General features: G+C 41.6%; 1 protein-coding gene across 1 annotated transcript in view; it reads right to left on the reverse strand.

Annotated features, from left to right (window-relative positions):
- The window catches only part of LOC133953564 (sorbin and SH3 domain-containing protein 2-like), a 42974-nt gene extending 23842 nt beyond the window's left edge, over window positions 1-19132 (reverse strand). Inside the window, 4 exon segments of the mRNA XM_062387527.1 lie at window positions 445-534; window positions 2338-2393; window positions 12782-12942; window positions 18804-19132. Of these exon segments, the coding sequence (XP_062243511.1) occupies window positions 445-534; window positions 2338-2347 (100 nt within the window). The 5' untranslated portion in view covers window positions 2348-2393; window positions 12782-12942; window positions 18804-19132.
- Between the last annotated feature and the right edge of the window lie 260 nt (window positions 19133-19392).

A 19392-nucleotide genomic window follows, 5' to 3' on the forward strand; every position in this document is an offset into this window, starting at 1 on the left:
GGAGGAAAACAAGGAAAGAGAGCCAGGAAAGATATAAAAAGTAATTGTAGACAACAGGAACTTTAGAATAAACTGCCCACATGGAGGGGGGAGATGGTTAGGAGAGAGAGAACACGTCGCGTGAAAGGAAGGAGGAAAGATTAAAATCAATAAACCCAAAATGAAATGATTGGTAGAAACAGCATCTCACAGTCCAAACATTGATGAAACATAGCGAGGCAGCCACAGACCTTTTACAAGGATTTCAAATATGCTCAAGCCATATCAGTTAGATGAAGCTCAAACATGATTTGGAAAATCAACAAGACACTTTTTTTGTTTAAACTTACCTCCTGTAGCTCAAACCACCAGCTCAGCCCAGTCACTTTGCACAGACTGGGTATGAGATTCACTCTCCTTATTTGATTGTGTGTTAATTTGTTGTGCGTTTGTGAGAGTTAGTACCTGTGGCTAGATTTGGTGAGCTCTGGACCCTCTTCATGGGAGAGAGTATGAGTGACAAGGCCACGCTTTTGGGAGCGCATCCTCCGCTATCTGAGGAATCACAGCCAGGCAGGTTGAATCATAGAAGCAGAAGCAGCAGCAGCACACATGCACATGCACAAAAACACAGCAATGCAAAAACACATGCATCCAGCCATAGTCATAACCCAAAGAAGAGGAGGCAAACACATGCAGTAAAGGAGACTTGTGGGACTTTTTCAGTTTTTCTTTCCCCTAGTTTGTTTTATAGGATTTTTGTGAGTGTCAAAGTTCTTGCAAAGTTAACTAAAATGCTACACTGCGGTTGTAGTGTAGTAATTTCCATGTACATATTTAAGGTAACTGTGACCTTTGACCACTAAAACATAATCAAGGCATTCTAGAGATATTGTTTTCACAGGAATCAATCTGCAAAATGAATGCCTCCGACCACCGGCTCTCACCGTCGCGGAGCCATACAAAGTCCAAAGAAGTTGGTAAACCACAAAAAGTTCCAGAAACACCTTGCCAGTAATCTGGCCGCTACAGCTGCCCCCTAACAAAGCCGGATAAAGCGAGAGTAGAGGTCGACAATAAGATGTTGACCAATCACAACAGAGTGGACCAGCAGCAGACAGAATGTGTGTGTATGTGGGGGGGGGGCATTAAAGAGCCATGGACCAAGCGTTTCAGACAGAGGCTGAAGAGAGGAGCTGCAGCAGTAGACATTGAGGGACAGTGAGGTGTTTTCTGAATATTAAGAGTTTAAGTTATAACACAAATCTAAATCAAGGACCTAAATATCTCTTTAAATTAGCCTCGGTCTTACTGTGGCAGATTGGGCGACACCTCATAGAAAATGAATTATGAATTTGCAACTACTTTGGTCTTTAACCCCATTATGACACTGTATTTTGAAGCAGAAGCGGTTTCATTACGAAGAGACAACACTTAGAGCATTTTATAATGGATGACCCTGGATGCTAAGGTAATAATAAAAGAGTAATAAATAATGGTGAAGAGTTGATTTGGATCAAAATCATAAAATCTCAGTTTTCTGACTCACAGATACTTGAGTGAAAACCTTTGGTACTTTACAACAAGCTGATGATCTTCATAAAGGCTGAACCACATTTTTCTTTCATTCAATTTAGTATCTAGCACTCTGCAGCTAACACGGAAATTACTTCTTTACAATTTAAACCACCAGTTTAAAACCAGTCCGTCATATGTGTTATTTTCTTTAATCAATTGTGTGTTTTTTACAAGTTATAAGTTGCATTTCAACACCTGAAAAAAACTATTCTTGTGTGTATTCTATATCCTGAATACAGACAAACAAGCCAGAGGAGTAAAGCATCCACTGGCAGGCACTCAGGGTGGTGGTGCTGTGTGGTTTGTGCACAAAGCTCGGAGACGGATTACTCATCATTGATTCACCGGCGGAAATACACACATCAGCTCGGGATGACTGCCAAGTTTAGGACACAGCTTTGGAAATGTATTTAAGGTGGAATATGTCACCGGTAGTTAAAAGCAACAACCTTACGATACCCAATGATGCTTTTAGTCACAATAACCGAGGCCAAAAATGGATCCACACCAAAGTGGTGAAAGAGGGTCAGGGTTAGAGTTACAGACTCATGCCTGTGGCGAGGAAAAGTAACACACATAGCAGCTTTTAAAATAGCTAGGTGGCCTGAAATGTGGTAACATGTTGACTTTGTATTTTAAAGCAATGAATGTAAAAAAATAGGTTCTCTGTTGAATAAATGTATAAATATTCAACTTTGCCAAACTAAAATAATAGAAAATAGATAATAGACAGGAAGGAATCCCCTACATTCTCATATTTGTGTGTTTGTGTGTTCATACCTGTATTCATATTGAAGAGCACTTCTTACTGATCTACTGCAGGGGGACACACTTTCCTGCAAAAGAGAAACACAGTATGAATTAAATGTTTTTGATAGATGAATAACCCATTAAATTAAAAACAATATTAGTCTTTTCCAGTTATTTTCATTCACTTAATTATCTTCCTGGGGGTATAACGATAACTAATTGTGTTATTGTAATCATAAGAAATTCCCTCTATTTAATTGTAAAATCTTTCACACTGAATCTTCACGTATTCAAATGCTTTGGACATGGGCCAGTTTCCTGTTGCCCACTGGGTCATCACTTGTTTTGACTGAAGCTGCACTTTCTTTATGAGCCAACGTCTCTGCGCAGGAAGAGTCTGCAGAGATTTATGTTGTGTAGGAGTGGAGCTGCCGTATGTGCTGACATGGTGAAAGTGACTGCAAGTCAGCTTAACTTTACCTCCTGTCACACATTTCATTTACCCCACAACCATCTTTAGAAAACCCTAATGGGCTGGGGAGCAGACTTCCTGGACATTATCTGTTCAAGGAACGGAACCATTAACTGCACATCTTAACACGCAGGAAAAGCAAAGTGTCAAGGGCCTGGTTGCAGATGATTAATCCACTAATTTGTTCAGGTGACATTTGGCAATTCTGTTTAATCTCTAAAGGGAAAGAGGCATAGACCTGTGATAGATATTGATAATGACATCTTAAGATTTATTGTAGTTGTCTATCGAAAGTCTTCACTCTGGAATATCAGTATCAACATATACAATTTGTATTGGCCGGGCTCTAGTCAATATTTGTTGTCCCTCATCTAATCCTGATTCAAAACTTAGCTATATACATAACTTTGACAATGGAGCAGCATGCTAAAAGAAAGAGATCCTTGTAATGTGAAGGAAACAATAATTAAAAGGGGGTTAAACTCCTTAATAAGATTTTAGAGAATGAATACATATAATGGAATGGACATGAATGCTAAATAGATACTGGTTAAAATTAAAAGGGTTAAAAGGAAAGATTGTCAGAGTACAAACACACCTGACGTGTAAAAGTTTGTCTCGAGCAGAAATGAACAAGGGATTTAGTGCAGCTGAAAAGGATTAGAAAAAGAGTTAGGTGCTGACCCGCAGGACTATAAGCTGCGTCACTAACACACTTTCTCTTTTCCTTCAATTACAGTGTAGCATGAAAATAAAGTATGTTAAATCTAAATCTACTCGTGCTGCCTGTCATGTTCAAAAGGGATATTGCGCCAAAGCCTAAACCCGTGGAATCCAAATGAGGGAATGCAATTTCTTCCAGGCGAAGAACGGACGATTTAACGACCGTAGCAAATTCTTTACAGCACATGGATGAAACATGACGAGCACTGACAAATGACACAGAACGCCCGTGTTTACCCAACTGTAGCCGTCTGTGACGTTTGTCACTTGCTATATGGAGACGTTTTCTTGGAACTGTTGCTGGAGTGATTTACATGAACAGGGCACACATCAAAAACCAAAAGGCACAACTCGGACCACTGTGTGAATGTACGCACACGTATGTCATCATGGGATTTGGTGTGAATGACAGACACCATGAGCGACAGCCTGCAGTGGCTGCAGTAGGGATCACACACACGTCTGGTATGTAAATAACTGGGACACACGCCACTCTGATACTGATGTGAAGTTTTGGGGCTGTGGGGAACTGTAAAATGTGTAGATCCCTCCCGAGCTTGTAAAATAATCTAAATCGAATCTATTTTAAAAAATCTTGATTTATTGAAATGATATGAACACTTTAATCTTTCATCTTGAAAGTCAAATTAGAAAAATATAGAGCAGGTTAAAAAAAAATTCACAAATATAAAAAGAATTCACCGTCACAATCCAAAAGGTAAAAATATGACTCAAAATCCATTTCGTCATTATTTATTTTATCAATTAAATTCTTTCCAGAGAGAATACTAGATTGTTAAATCTATATTTGTTCACAGAGAACAAGGGTTAGAGTTATCACAAACCCGGGATATTAATCATGAAACACTTGTGCATTTTACCTTTCTGTTGTAAATCTACAGTAGAACATGAGTCTGCACACCTACCTTATTCAGATTACTTTCTTGTCATTATAATTCCTCATCTTCTACATTCAGCACAGGGGGTAAATGAAACAAATCTGTGTGTACAACGGTGATGTTATACATAACATATACTGTATGTCTGCATATCACTGATTAAGGGCTGTCATTAGATTTAGAGGTTCTGTAAGACCCGGGTAGTTTATATTTGAGTATTGGATAGGGTTTATATTCTAATGCATTTTAGCATTATATATATAGCTTTTGGTCTAAACAATCTTAAACTAAACTTCAACCGTCTGACAACCACTTTGGGCCTCATTGACAAGTAAAGTCCTGATAATTGTCGTCATCTTTAACTGGTGCTTTTTTTGGAGAAGGTATGCAGCCCTATTCTCACATGAATGTGTAAACTACCTCAGCAGCTGGCTGCGGTGATGAGTGGCAGAAGATGGATGGCAGAACTTTATTTGACCATGCCGACAATTTAAAAGGAAAGATGATGGTAAACATTCTCAGATTTCTGAGATTCCTTTTCCATCACTCATCAACCGTCACTCCTTAAAACTATGTACATACTTTATTTGTAACAATAAGGATAAAATGCAAAAATGATCTCTTCTCACCTCGTCAGTTGTGCATTTCAACACAGCATTCAATCTGCCCAATAATTTCTTGTCTCTGTGCTCAGGTAAAAAATATCTACAAATGTATTGGTTATCATTAATAGTAGTTATTCTACCCTTATTTACCAAGATATACTGCACAACTACTTTGTTATCACATACGTGCAGTTGTTTAACTATAAGATATCGAGCCTTCATTTCATAAGGGTTTGATAACATCATCTTGCCAAATATCTTTTAAACATACTGTATATGCCAGCTGATATATCTTTATCGTAAACCTTTCCCTTTTAATATCTTTTTTTCGCGTCAGCCTCCAAACATCCTTACTGGTCGGCTCCAGTTGCCAAAGTTTTACTTGAATACATGTGTCGAGGGTTTAAAGCTGGTGAGGAGGAAGCACTTTTACTTGTAGCCTTGCATCAAGTCATGCATCACAGGATACTTCCAGTCCCTCAAGACCTGATCCTTACCCTCATACAGCAAGCGCCCTCGTAAATCTATCTGTGAGAAACACACACACACCCGGTGAGGTAAATCATGGCTCTGGCGTCGCAGGCTGTCGGCGTCCAAATGATGGTCAGATTATAAACAGGATCATGTTTCTTGGGGACAGATCAGCGGCGACACAGCAGCTGTGGCCGTGGTGTAATGTTATGGCTGCACACAGGAAGAAAACGCTCCGGGCTTTACACCTCTGAAGGACCCGGACTCTCTCTCTCTCTTGAAAGGAACCTATTAAGCCTTTAGATACAGAATCTGAAGCACTTCCTAGGGTGATAAATTATTAAAGTATCTGTATTTTAACATGCACAACACCATATATATCAGAGAGGCACTATTTGTTTCCATCAATAATCAGTGAATGCGGGTATGTAAGACTCAATGGAATACTTACAAGGGTAGTGGTGGGAATAAACGTTGTCAGATTAATACTCAATGTCCTATTTTTTCTAAGAATAATTAAACTAAAATGTCAATTCCCAGAATATGATTCTACCATGAATTCTGAATTAACTTAATTCCAAAGAACCAAAGGAGTTGTTTTCTGTTCATGTCCTACTTGGTCCGTTCCAAAGCATTTTCTTTCGAGTGATTTTATTTTCTAACCTTCCTGTGGTTTATCCATCGACTGTAATTTAGGCATCGGTCGGCCTCTCCGGAGACTTGTGTGTGCATAATTACCGAGTATAATCGCTGTGGGACTGCGAAAACACAAGTCAGAGCTATAAGCCGCAGAAAGCCGTGATGTCCAGCACTGCAAGCCCATCAAGTCTCATTACTCTGCTGAGTGACCCACTGAGACCCATTTGGCATGTATCAGTGGATTAAAAGGGTTTGAGCATTGAATACTTGGAATAATGACACTGAAGCCGATGTGATGGGACATTTATCCTTCTATATTTATTCATTGGGACATTGGGTAGATTTCAGTCCATCATCAGAAACTTACTTATGGCATGGCCATGACATGAAGTTTTAGCCCTCAAAGTCCTGGGCTTTTGGATTTTGTCTTTACATTGCACTTAAAAAATATTTACTACGCTTATGTTTGGCATCTTTTGTTCAGCATAACATTGCCTCTATATGATCAGACAATTCATGTTTTCCATTTGGTGCTGGGATTTCTAGCAAACATGTGATTTAATCAAGCCTGTGAGCCCTGAGTGAATTTTGTTGACCTGTTTGTTTATATGATATTTTTACTGTTCTGCTTTTGACTCTGCTTTCTTTTTCTTTTTTACCTCGACATGATTTTCAAGCTCTTTGACTCAAGTCCTGTTTTTTTTTATGAGCTATAAAGACAAATCTGACTTGACTTGTAGACACAAATTCAACTCTGAAGACAAAATAAAATCAGAGTAGGTAGGTACATGGGGTCTTTTATGTGTTATCTCTGTCTAAACATGCTATTTAAATCATCTGATCAAATCAGTGTGGAGACAGTGATTCTATGATGAAGCTGGTCTTATTCAACGCCATTTGAGACTGAGGTTTAAGCATATCAGTCTGGAATGAACAACTATCTTTGCCCTTATTAACAAAGAATTATACATTTCTCTGGGTTCCCATGCTGCTAGATATGTCTGGAAAAAAACAAGAACATGAAGAAAACACAGCCCAGACAGGGCGACTGTCAAATGGAAGGAAACAAACAAAAGGAAGGAAAGAAAAACACAAACACGTCCTCATAGAGCGCTGGCCGGGATGCCATTACTCACTGGCCGTCTGCCTTGGCCCAGACAAAACAAGGGACTAAAAACAAATTTGTCAACATGCTTCCATGAGAAACATTTCTGAGCAATGAAACAAACAAACCTATTTCACCCTGGCTTCAAGAATTTCACATAACCTTTTCACATACTGCACAAGACTATGAAGTGTATTTCATGATGTTTTCAGGCTCAAACCTTCCTCTTACTGAGCAGATAAGCACAATAATGATACAAGAGACACTTTAGCTTGGATCAACTTATGTTGTTTATGTTTTTACTAAGGTATTTCCTTTATTTTGTTTAGTTCAACAGGGTCCATGCTTTCCTGACAAATTATCATCATATATGGTTTATTCCATTTACCAAAAACGGGGTAATTAATCAACGTGTAACTTATCTGAGTTAAAAAAAAACTTGGACTATACTATTTCAGTTCCATGGAGTGCATGCGCACAACTTACGTGTCTCATGCAATCTATGTGTAAAAACGGCAGCAGAGAGTGACCAGTCAATGGAGATAAGCCGACTTTATGGCCTCAAGGGTCCCAACCCTGGAGTGGTCGCTCAGACTGAGACGTACCCACAGGACGTCAACAGATTAACCTCCTTAGACAATCTATTTAAAGAGCCCACTAAAAGTCACCGGATAGATTCTATTCAGCCGTTCCTACGAGAAATGCTCGTCAGCTGTTGCTTACGACAAAAAAATCATTCTAGCAGAAATATTAAAATGTTTAGTGGTCTGTGTAAATTAATAAGAAACTGTATGATGCTGTGTAGTCGACGTTAGTGAGAAGCCTGGATTCAGGACTCACAAAGCAGAGCAATCAGAGGAATCTCACTGTAGGAATCAGAGAGAACAAATCCTTTTTCCACAAGGCAACAGAATGTCCCTGGAGATAAATCTCAGTTGAGCTATGGCCGGCCCACGAAACCCAACTTACAGAGACCCCTCCAAAAAAGGCAGAATTTAGGAATTGGCTCATTCCCTAATTACTGAATGGAAGCCAAGTTATTTTAGTGGTGCATTTTTGTGGGTAATAAAAAAAAGAAGAAAAAGAAATGGAGCGTGGAGGGTTTTGATGAGACTTAATAGAGAGGCTTGGGGATCAAAATACCAGTCAAGCTATAAGGGCTTTTCACATTGTGCTTTAAGTGGACACTCTTTAACAGAATTTCTAGGGCTTCGAGCATTCATGTCAATCATCAGACAAAAAATTACACAGTATATAAACAAGTGATATAACAACATACAGCAGCAGGACTACTGCAACATCTCAGGTTTCGCCGAATGGAGTTCTGTAATGCTAAATCATATATGTTGAATCACTTGAGTCATCAAACCCTGACAGTCTTGATACAAATAATGCTTAATACTTCACGCCATGACGAGCAGGAGAAACTCGATACCTCTTGGTAAATGCTGAGAGTCCCCGGGCAGTGGAGCATTACATCAGCTGTTGCAAGACAACCGGTCCCTTGTCTCCTATTTTCAAACTTTGTTCTTGGACAAGTTAATCAACTAATGGGGGGTTGACAGACGGCTGAGCCAAGTAGCAATATACTACAGTTGACCTATTTATCTTAATTATACATTAGAAATAAGGAAGTGACTTAGATTTTTTTTTTTTTGTAACTATAGATTGAAGGTTCTTGTGCCCTATCAACAAAGTGAAAACTAAAATCCTGGATCCAGCCCTTTTGTTTTGATCTACACCAAATTTCCGGGAGTTCTTTTCGCGGAATATGTCCCTTTCTTCCATTAAGTTTAGAGTAAATCCATTCAGTGCTTTTTGCATAACTTTGCTGACAAACAAACAAAACAAACCGACAGACACGGGTAGGAATATAATCTCCTTTGTGGCAGTGAAACGTGAGACACAAGTCTACAGGTAAAGCACTGCTTTAAACCTGAAGTACAATGCCCCTGCCTGTTACATGCAAGCCATGTTTTTTATCAGGACCCTGTAACTGTTCCACCACCACGTTACTGCCACCAGTTGAACAACAGCCATTTCCAACAAAGTCTATTGTTATCAGCCTTGTTTGTTCAACCTTGCCACTCATTAGCGGACCCCCCTCTGGCTGCATGAATGGATAGGGCTGGTCAATACACTTACCCTGCATGGCCACTCACTGTCCACCCTGCAAACAACAGAGGCCCATGTGTTCTGCAGATTGCATCACAACCCCGCTAACGAGCAGAGCCACTGGCCTGAGAGCACTAACGCAATTATGCAACACAAGCCCCGCTACTGTGAGTCGGGGCTATCGGAGGAGGAGAGGAGTGAATTGGATGTGACAATTTGTGGGTTTGTTATCTTACCGTTTCTATACAGAACTGAAGCTGCATTCAGAGGAGGAGAAGAGACAGAGAAAGAGGGAGCAAGGACAGGAACTGGATACAAATGCAAATGAATATCAAGATATCGACTGCAAAAAGGAGGGAGACTATGTCTGATGAAATAAACACAGAACATGGCGCACTATTGAAAATAGAAAGGGCCCGATATTGGCATGTAGTTTTATGTAATCTGTCTGGCTGCAGCCGTCTGGGGACACAGAGCATCAGCAGCAAACAACACCTCTAGAACCGCTTCAGCTCCTCTTCACCAAGATTAGTGCAGTACATGTAGAGCGCAGTATTAAAGAATGGTGATTACAACCCTGTAGAACCCCAGGCTACACAACAACACAAACACAACAAGCTAATACAGGCACATTTACAATGAGACGAGAGGACAAGAGAGTAGAGGGACGGCGTTACATGGAGCTGAACGCCAAGGCAATTTCAAAGATGGAGCATGAGCTTTTCCTGACGAGACAGATTGGCTTAGTGTTATAGCTGAGACTCAATTATGGCTTCATCTTTTTCAAAGGGTAAAGAAAAAGGAGAACAAGTACTATAGGTTGACAATATCATATTTGTAGTCAGCTAACGTCAAATGTAACGACTTATTTTACACATTCTTATGTGTAACTATCTCATCTAAGGAGGTTATGTTTTCATCTGCTTGTTCATCTGTCGGTTATTAGGAGTACGCGAAACTACAGGATGGATAACCAGGAAACTCGGTGGAAAGGATGCAGCATGGAACAAAAAAAACTATTTCAACATTTGTATTAGTATTTGATGGATCTTGATGAAAGAAATCTGGCATGTTTAGGGGCTGATATTTATCAGTGTGTGCAATTTGGTGCAGACACCAAGTGGATTGAAATATGGTTTCATAAGGGGACTTTTGCACCTTGGCAGAGGTACTGTATTTCTCTGAGTACCTTTCCAGTTCATTTCTATTTTCACATTTCTTATACTCTCATTTGAACCCAGTCTACAAAGCCTCAGTAAATTATACTAGGGATTTTATGGCCCTGTCTGATAATTAAGAGAAGCTGTTAGTCAAGTCTTTTGGGAGAATGCAAATATTAGGATGTTTTTTCCAAACACTGCTATTGTAACCACTCTGTGTAGAAATATTTTATATCTTGGAGAGAAACTTGGATGTTCACTCGAGAGGAATAAACAAAAAAAATTAAACTTGTCTGCACATTTTCGGTAAGAGGTGCACTAAAGCTGACTGGGTATCAGCCTCAGACTAAGATTACATTCCTCATGCATAGTCTGGATTCCGCGGGTACCAGTGTTAAGTGTCTGGGTTGAAGATAAGAGGAGTTTGATTAGCGGGGGTGCTATATTTACTGCCATTAGATAGGACCCTTTACCCTCTAAGGTCGTCCAGACCATCAGGAAAATGTCTCCGTGGAATCTCGGCAGGTCAGGCATAAGGAAATATCATCAAATTTTTTTTAACTCATAAAAATTCAACATCGAACTGAATCATATCCAAACTGTCGAATCAGTTAATGTCTCAGTTTCATTTATTTCCGTGAGGGCCACACAAACCTCCTTCCACTTTGAGAGATCTCACAGTTACCCTGAATCAACATATCTTTCCATTTTTGTGTCTAAGTCTTTAAAAGGTATTATGCATGTCAGAGTGAGAAAGATGTTGGTTTACTGAGCGTATCGTACGTCAGGCTGAGATTCAAGGGCCTGAAATCAGCTCCTGAGTGTGTTTGTCCTTTTTTGACACGAGCTTTTAAACAAATAGCACATATCAGGGAGGAATGAGGAGGAGAGGATCACAACCGAGTAACAGTAACAAAGTATTTAAAGTTGAAAGTCTTTCTGTCGAGCCCTAGCAAACTCCTCGCTCTGCAGGGCACACATATCTCAGACCACTGTAAATAAATCTGTACTCAAACATGACTTTAATCTCTCTCCAGCAAAACACTTCAGAGACAAGCATAATAAATGATACACATCCAGCCAAGCCATCAAGCCAAATCCGTCCCAAATCATTTCTAAACATTTTACATAAGCACCACAGTCTTCAGCAAACTAATTCACTTTTGCTAGTACTGGATTTATTCTTTGTTATGTATTATTTATATCATATTTGCGATGAAAGAAAAAATAACGGGATGTAAACTGTGACGTTAACAGGAACAGACAAACTGTTTCTCTGTGTGTCAGATCCGGGTTCAAGCCAACCAAGCGCACCGTGCGGTGAAAGGCTGGGAACCACCCCCGTCTGTGTACCCAAGGGGTCAAGGTGACATTCCAAAACACCTCTGAGACCGGCCCTAATGGAGGGGACTGGTACATTGGCTTTTGTTGAGTGCGAAAGAGGAGACCATGAAAAAGGGTGTAACAAGAGATGTAAGTATGTAGAAAGGGACACAGGGAGGGAAATGGGATTCTGGGGCAAAAAGTTATGGGATAAGATAAGAGGTGAGGGTAAAAAGGACAGGACGGTTTTTTGGGGGAGTGAACTTAAACATTTCTACACATTTAGTCCATAATGAAACAAAATTATGTGGAGGGAAGTTCAGCGGGTGAAATGCTGTACACATGAAGTTTTAATTAATAGGGCCCAGACATATTTTCACCTAATTCTTAAAGACAAACTATTAAATCCTGAAGACTATAATCCAAGTTGTTTCTGAGGCGAATGGTACAAACCATTGTTTTTATTTGACGCAATTTACAATGTTACAAAAGACAAAAATTATACTCTCGCTATATAATTGTGGGTTTTGGCAGAACAGTTAAGTATAATTCACTCATTGTAAAAACTATTTGGGTCTCTTTAAATTTGCATTCTCTTTTAAGCATCAATGTCTTCAGAGCAAGTAACAATACACACTTGAGCAGCACTTTAACATCTGGGTTTGTGTTCACTCAAACAGGACTTTCAAGCAAAACGTCAAAACAAATAAGACTGAGATAAATTTAAATATTATATAAAAGGATTTTGTTGGATTAGAAGTGTCAATAAAACGATAACTGATCAGGTAATAATCAACATTTAATGTGACTTTAATAATAAAATTATCCTGTCTTGGGTTTGGAAAAAAAATTCATATAACTATAGTTCCAAATCCTCTGAGGCATTTAAACCTAACCTAACGTGACCTCCCATCCAGAGGAGTGCAGGTGCAACCATCAAACAGTGACAATTTAACTCTTACCGTCATATAATCAACAGACTGGAGACTTTGCTAAGAAGAGTCAGGTAAAGGTGAGCGAGGAGGTGCAAGCCCGGTTTCCTTCCTCTCCTCCGCTCTCACCTCAGGGTTAGGTCTCTCCACCGGGTCAAGCCTTATTCCCAGATCTTCCTCCCGTTTAACGCCTGGGAAGCACAGAGACAACAGAATGAGGAGAAAGTTAGAGAGCCAGAGAGAGGGAGTGACGGGGAAAGAGTAGTTCCCTGTTTGGGTGAAGCCGTGATCAGATACAGCTATTTTCAGACTGAGGCATGCTCGTCTATGAGACTGGAAAGTTACCCCCCCCAGTGTAGATGGGTGGGGGCTAAGTGACAGGGCTGACTATCTCTATTTTACAACACGCACCCGTTTGCATGCATGCATACCACAGCACACAGTATATACACACTCATGCACGCAAAGTCAGGCTATTTCTATACACACACATTCCCTCGCTGTAAAACAACAACGCAGTCACATATATTTTGTGGCTCTATTGAAAGGTTACACCAGGTAAGTCCACCTTTGACCACCTTTGACGGGTTATGCACTGTTACGTGGACCGTGGTTGTGGAGAGCAGGGGCTGAGGGCAGACAGAGCCGGGGTGTCGGAGCGCCTCCACACTCCCATCTTTCCTCCCGTCACACAGTAGCCAGGGCCGTGACTGCTGTGCTATGTAAAGTAGGCTACTCCACACGGAAACTGACGAGAGTGTCACATTCTTCTCACATGAGATTTTCTTTCACTGTCTGTGGCCGATGCTTTGATTGAGGGTCAGCCTGAGACGGGCCAACGTCCAGGACTACACACAGAGACGCCCAAACAGTCCTTCTACCTTTTTATTCATTTTTTTTTATTACAAATGAGCCATGTGCACGTGCAGGCTGTAAAAATATATAGACTACTTTTATTTCCCACTCACCTGTGTCGTTAATAATCTTACTGCTGTGTAATCCATACGGGAACGTATATTTGGAAGTGACCACACACATACACACACAGGGCTGAATATACACAGGAGAGAGGTCACCCAGAAGCACCTCTAGACCCCAGACTCCCTGCTATTCCCAGAATGATGATGTAACGCCTGCTATTAGCATCTCCTATTTAGAGCCTGGATACCTAAAACCAGCCAGGCAGCTACTGTGCAATATGCTATTTGGACGACTTCCACCTCCTGATTTCACGCCTGCACTTGACAATAAACAAACGGGCTCCAAAAGCCAGCGACTCACTAATTACTGCGGAAAGGACTGAGCATTCACTACAAAAGGAAACTCGTGGTAACGCAGCTTCATTAGAGTCAGGGAGAGAGCTGATAAGATATGAGCGGTGACTCGAAGCCCCCCCCCCTGCGAAAGAAGATAGCCAAAACAACCGATTCAGACTATGACCTTTACAGTTAATGATGTTGCCTCTTTTCCAGTTTTGCAGGCGCATAATGTCAGCTTCATTCAATTTAACAAAGAATTAACATAAATAACCTCATCAACTTTGGCTACTGCCTTTCTTTGGATTGCAAACAAATAACTGAATAGTTTGTAGAACTAGTCTACGACATAAGGCTAAGGTTTGCTGCCTTTATGTACCAGAAGAGTAATTTCAACCAATGTAGCCATCACTACCCACATACTTTATGTTGTTGAATAGCATCCATTAGAAGGCAGTAAAAGAGCTAACAATTAACATGTCAATGGTGGAGGAAGTTTTGATAATGTATCTTTAGAAAGCGTCAAAAGCATTTTTTGGACCCTGTGACGTTACCAAAGCTTCCAAGTACCAAAAATGTTCTTCCTCCTCTTTTACTATGATGGTCTCGCTTCAACTATTGGCTGCACTACCCCCCTCCCTGTCCCATCCTTCAACCAAGTTTCCTGGATAGCTGAGTGATAGATTTTGTGTATTCCTGCTAACAAATTAACCAACAACCCACTTTGGTGAGGGTAGTAAGAGTAACTGGATAGGAAGCATGTTAGTGCAGTCAACCTGCAGTCAACCTTTAAATCAAGCACTAGTGGACTAAGTTGAGTTGTCCGAGACCAACACTGTCTGCTTTCATCGTGCCAATGATGAAATGGTAATGTAAAAATCCCGTCTTCGCGGGCACTAGAGTGATCGGTGTGTCAACAGACACGATCGAATGGCAGCTGGCCCCTGGAGTTTTCTGGTCTCGTGCCAGGGATCAGCGAGGTATGGTGAAAAGCTGACAAGTGACAGGTGCCAATGATGCAACCTTGGGGCCAGAATCGAAGGAGTATCCGGGGACCAATAAAGTATTTGAGTTCAGCTGTGAAAAACTTTATTTTTACATAAGACACGATCCTTTAACCTACTACACCGTCGATGATCAACGAGACCCCCATCAACATCTGAAGAGACATTACCCAAAGTTTTTTACAAATCTAGATCACATCCCTTTTTTGTCTGAACTACGATGTGACTTGGAAAATCTCCTACTGATTTATAAAAACAATTAAAAACCGTCATGACACAGCAGCAGCATAGGAATGATCTCATTAAAGTACCAGAGCAAACTATTTTTATAGCAAGTGACACACACTCACGCTCAAACACACCGACACTTTGACCTATGAGCCACTCCGGCCCACTGCGGCCGCGTCGACATGGTCTCACCCATACAGTTTCAACACCTAATTCATTATCAGCTTCTGCAAGGCCCTGCCATTTCCACTTAAGTAAGTGGCGGGATATAAAAAGCCTGAAGAGCTGCGCATTTTCACATTAGTAAGTGTCACTTACTGGAAAACGCACAAACCTGAGAGCAGATCAAAAAAGGGAAAAAATAAATATTGTGTGGCGGGCACAGCGCCAAAGTTGCGTTGCTTTGGGACAACACACAGTGCAGAGGAATATGATAAACTCCAATGGGATATGTGATCTCATGGTTAACAGATTTATTACATGTAATTTAAGAAAAGAAAAGTAAGTAAACTCTGATCTCAAAAGGTTGAACACAACTGGTACTCGTTACAGAGCCCTCAAATAGACACTGTTCAGAGTCACGTCTTCTTTTATTGTAGTTGAGAGCTACAGGCTGTACCATGGCATTTAACTTCACCCCTGACCTTTGGAAATTGCCTTTTATGCTCTGTGATGGGTTGAATACTAGAGTTGGGTCAAAAGGTAGTGGTGCACATGCAGTTGTTTTTGTTTGAATGAAGAGAAACATAATTCTGCACGTGTTCCTCCAAACATTCATCCAACGTCATCTGAAGTGTACGAGACTGGATTTGTTAATTCTGACCTACACATGTGCTAAAGGTAGTCTTTGTCCTGGCTTAGCAGGATAGACTAGCTAATCCCTCTGTGTTGTGTTGCTAATCAGTTTAAAGTATATCCCAATCCTCTACTACTTAGAGACTTTTTTAAGTTCGACCTCTCTATGGTGCTCTGGTAAACTAGTTTTTACTCTTAGAGAACTGAAGTAAGAGCTAAATGCGAAGAGACGGGACAGAAACCGTGTTTAGGTTCCTGGGTTCACCTGGAAATCATGGGATCCTGGTTGGGAGGTTTAACCAGTGAATATGAGAATGTAGAATTGTATGCATACACCTGGCCCAACTTAGGCTGGAGATTTCCATGCTTTAACTACACATAGGCAACATGGCTGCCTCTCATGTCCTACCTCTGTTTTGGTGCATCGGTTTTCTATGTCCTCAGAAATGATCAGAATAGACCTAAGAGGCAGACACTATTATCATGACATTGTTGATTTACTATGCCGTCATAATCGCTCTTCCTGCCGTGGTCTCAGAAGTAACCACAGGCTAACCTGTCGCCAAGTTTTTATGCAAATTCATACTCCAGTATAGAGACGTAGTACATAACAAGTGTCTTTACAATTCAAAGCTCACAGCACATCTGATTATCCACAGCTTTTGGGAAGTTTGAAAGTTCAAAGGATTAACTTCAAATTTTTTTAACCGCAACAATTAAAAGCCCCAAAAGAACATGCAGTGATTACAGCAATAACAACTAAATCCAATCAAACCTATGTTGGACAGACAGGAAGTTGGTAGCCAGTTTTTAGAATACCATATATAACATCCTATCCATCCTACACTCAAATATTGTCCATTAACCAAGAATCACTGATGTATCCTCTGTCAAAAACAAATAAATATCTTCAGACAAGGGACCTGGTTCAGCAGTTCAGTAAAGTTGAGCAGTTTAGGTAACAATCACCTCACGGCTCAGTAAGCTCCAAAGGATTTGGTCACTGAGGAAGCTTAGGAAGCAGGCATGTCCTGCAGGCGGCCCCTGGTATCACCAAAACGGAGAATTAGACCCGCTTTTCACACAATACTTGAGCCACGACTTCAGCCTCTGAAGAAGGGCAGAGACACAGAGAGGGGAAGATAAAGGAGGCAGCCGAGGGACAATGAGAAAAGAGGGGACACCAAAACAAGGAAAGAGAGGACAAAAGGAAATGACTAAGGAATGTGTGTGAGACAGAGAGAGAAAGAAAGTGAAGTATGAGAGGAAAACCTCTTTTATGGTCTTGACTTTCAGGGGGAAATGTATCACGTTCTCCGATTCCCTAATGGCCTGCCTCCATCCCCTTTAGCACACACACTTTCTACCAGTAACTCTAAACTGGCAGGTGCAACCGAGTTAACGCTAACATAGAGGTTCTCTCTGGCCACCAGTCAAAAAGCAATGATCACCCATTGAGTGTGTATATTTCCGCCTCTACGAGAAGTTGTTTATTGATGCAGTCGCCCCTCATGAGGCAAACAGCGACCAACTGTTGCTTGCCATGTTGCATCACGCTGCATGTCTTCCTGTCCCCCCCCCCCCCCCACACACACACACACACACTAAGCATGCAGTTGTAGAAATAAGTAAAATACTAACAACACATAGCTGTAGAGCGAAGTCTACACACACACATAAAGATTCATACACACAATATACCACACACACACACACACACACACACACTCCCAGGACAGGTAAGGCCGCACTGGGAGTGGTATGAGGTTCCCGGAGTGATAGTGTTACACTTTGTGCATCCTGGACACCTCCCAGCTCTCCCAGCATTCAAATTGGGATTTGCAGACACCATCCATCGCTGCTGGGTATTTATTTATTTTTCATTTTACCCAAAACGCAGGTAGTCGGTAGCAGCACATGCAGAAACATCAGGGACAACTACATCTAACTGTTTTTAGATATATGTAGCTGGAAAAGACAAAACAGATGAGACTGTAAATCTGCTGCTGCTGCACAGAAACGAATGGATTTCCTCTCTGGCTCCTTATGAACGAGACACTGATTTGAATGTTGGCAGCCGAATGCAACATGCATCAGCAGGAATGAGGAAAAACTGAACCTCAATATTGACTTTACAGTTTCCCCCAGTGAGGGACTGGCCTTCCCACACACACAGACACACACACACAGACACACACACACACCTTCCCCATGTGTAGGTGTATTGTAGGTTTATTAAAGCAACGCAGACACACACACACACACAAATGACTCACAACAAAACTCTCAGGAGAATGTGCATTAATGTAGAACAAGCTGAGCTTAGTGGTTAGTGGTTTTCTGCACTCTTGCACAGAAAACCCCCTGTGTGAGCGTTACACTGTACAACAATAGAGATTATCCAGAGCGTTTGGGATGTAGGTTAAACATGGATCTCAATTCCTGATTATTGCAATTAAGCCCGCCGGCTCTTTGTTAGTGGTTCCTGGTGCAGTGCTCTTCTGTCCCATGCAGATTCATTTAAAAGCTTGGTGGTTTCAGAATTTCACCTCCACCTCCCAGTTCCCCCAGACCCTGCCTGCCTGCATCTTCCAGTAAAGCACCGCTCCCAGCAGCCGACCCCACTGGAATGCACTTCATGGTGGGGGGGGGGACTCTTCATTTAACGCATCCAAGACGAGCTGGTTCATGAGGATCAACCACACCATGGTTGTTAAACAGCAAAGCGCCCTCCGCATCTTTAACCGACAGCAGTGCGGGGGAACCTACCTTGCTTCGCTCCCTCTAATCCCGCAACATGTCCGCAGGTGTCCGGCCTCTTCCGTGGGAAACCTGCGGAGGTCCTCACCCGGAGAGAAGACACGCAGAGAGCAGGAGAAGAAGCGGCGGCGGCGGCGGCGGCTCGTTAGCTAGCGCCGCGTCCCGGGGATGAAACCGTACACCTGTTTGTCAGCGCGCATGGATGTTGACTCCCTCCTCCCTCCCTCCTCCTCCTGCTGCTGCTTCTCCTCCTCTTCCTCTTCCTCCTCACCGGGGGTCAGAGGAGAGCCGGGGCTCGGGTGGCAATGCGGTTGTAGCCCCCCTCTTCCGTCCCCTTCCCACCTCCCTGTTCCTCCTGACGACACGAACCCTCCAGGGAGAAGTGAAGAAGAGGAGGAGGAGGAGGAGGAGGAGGAGGAGGCTCGGTCACCGCATGGCACCAACCGCGTCTTCTCCAGAAATGTCCCGAGCCTGCACGAGCTTCCGTTTTTTGTATTATTAACAATTATTATTATTATTACTATTATTATTATTGGATGACGTCACCTCTTGTTATTTCAGTTCATCTCCTCATTGGGTCCTCGTGTCGCCATGGCAA

Source organism: Platichthys flesus, chromosome 5 (assembly GCF_949316205.1).
Source record: "Platichthys flesus chromosome 5, fPlaFle2.1, whole genome shotgun sequence".
Lineage (NCBI taxonomy): Eukaryota > Metazoa > Chordata > Actinopteri > Pleuronectiformes > Pleuronectidae > Platichthys > Platichthys flesus.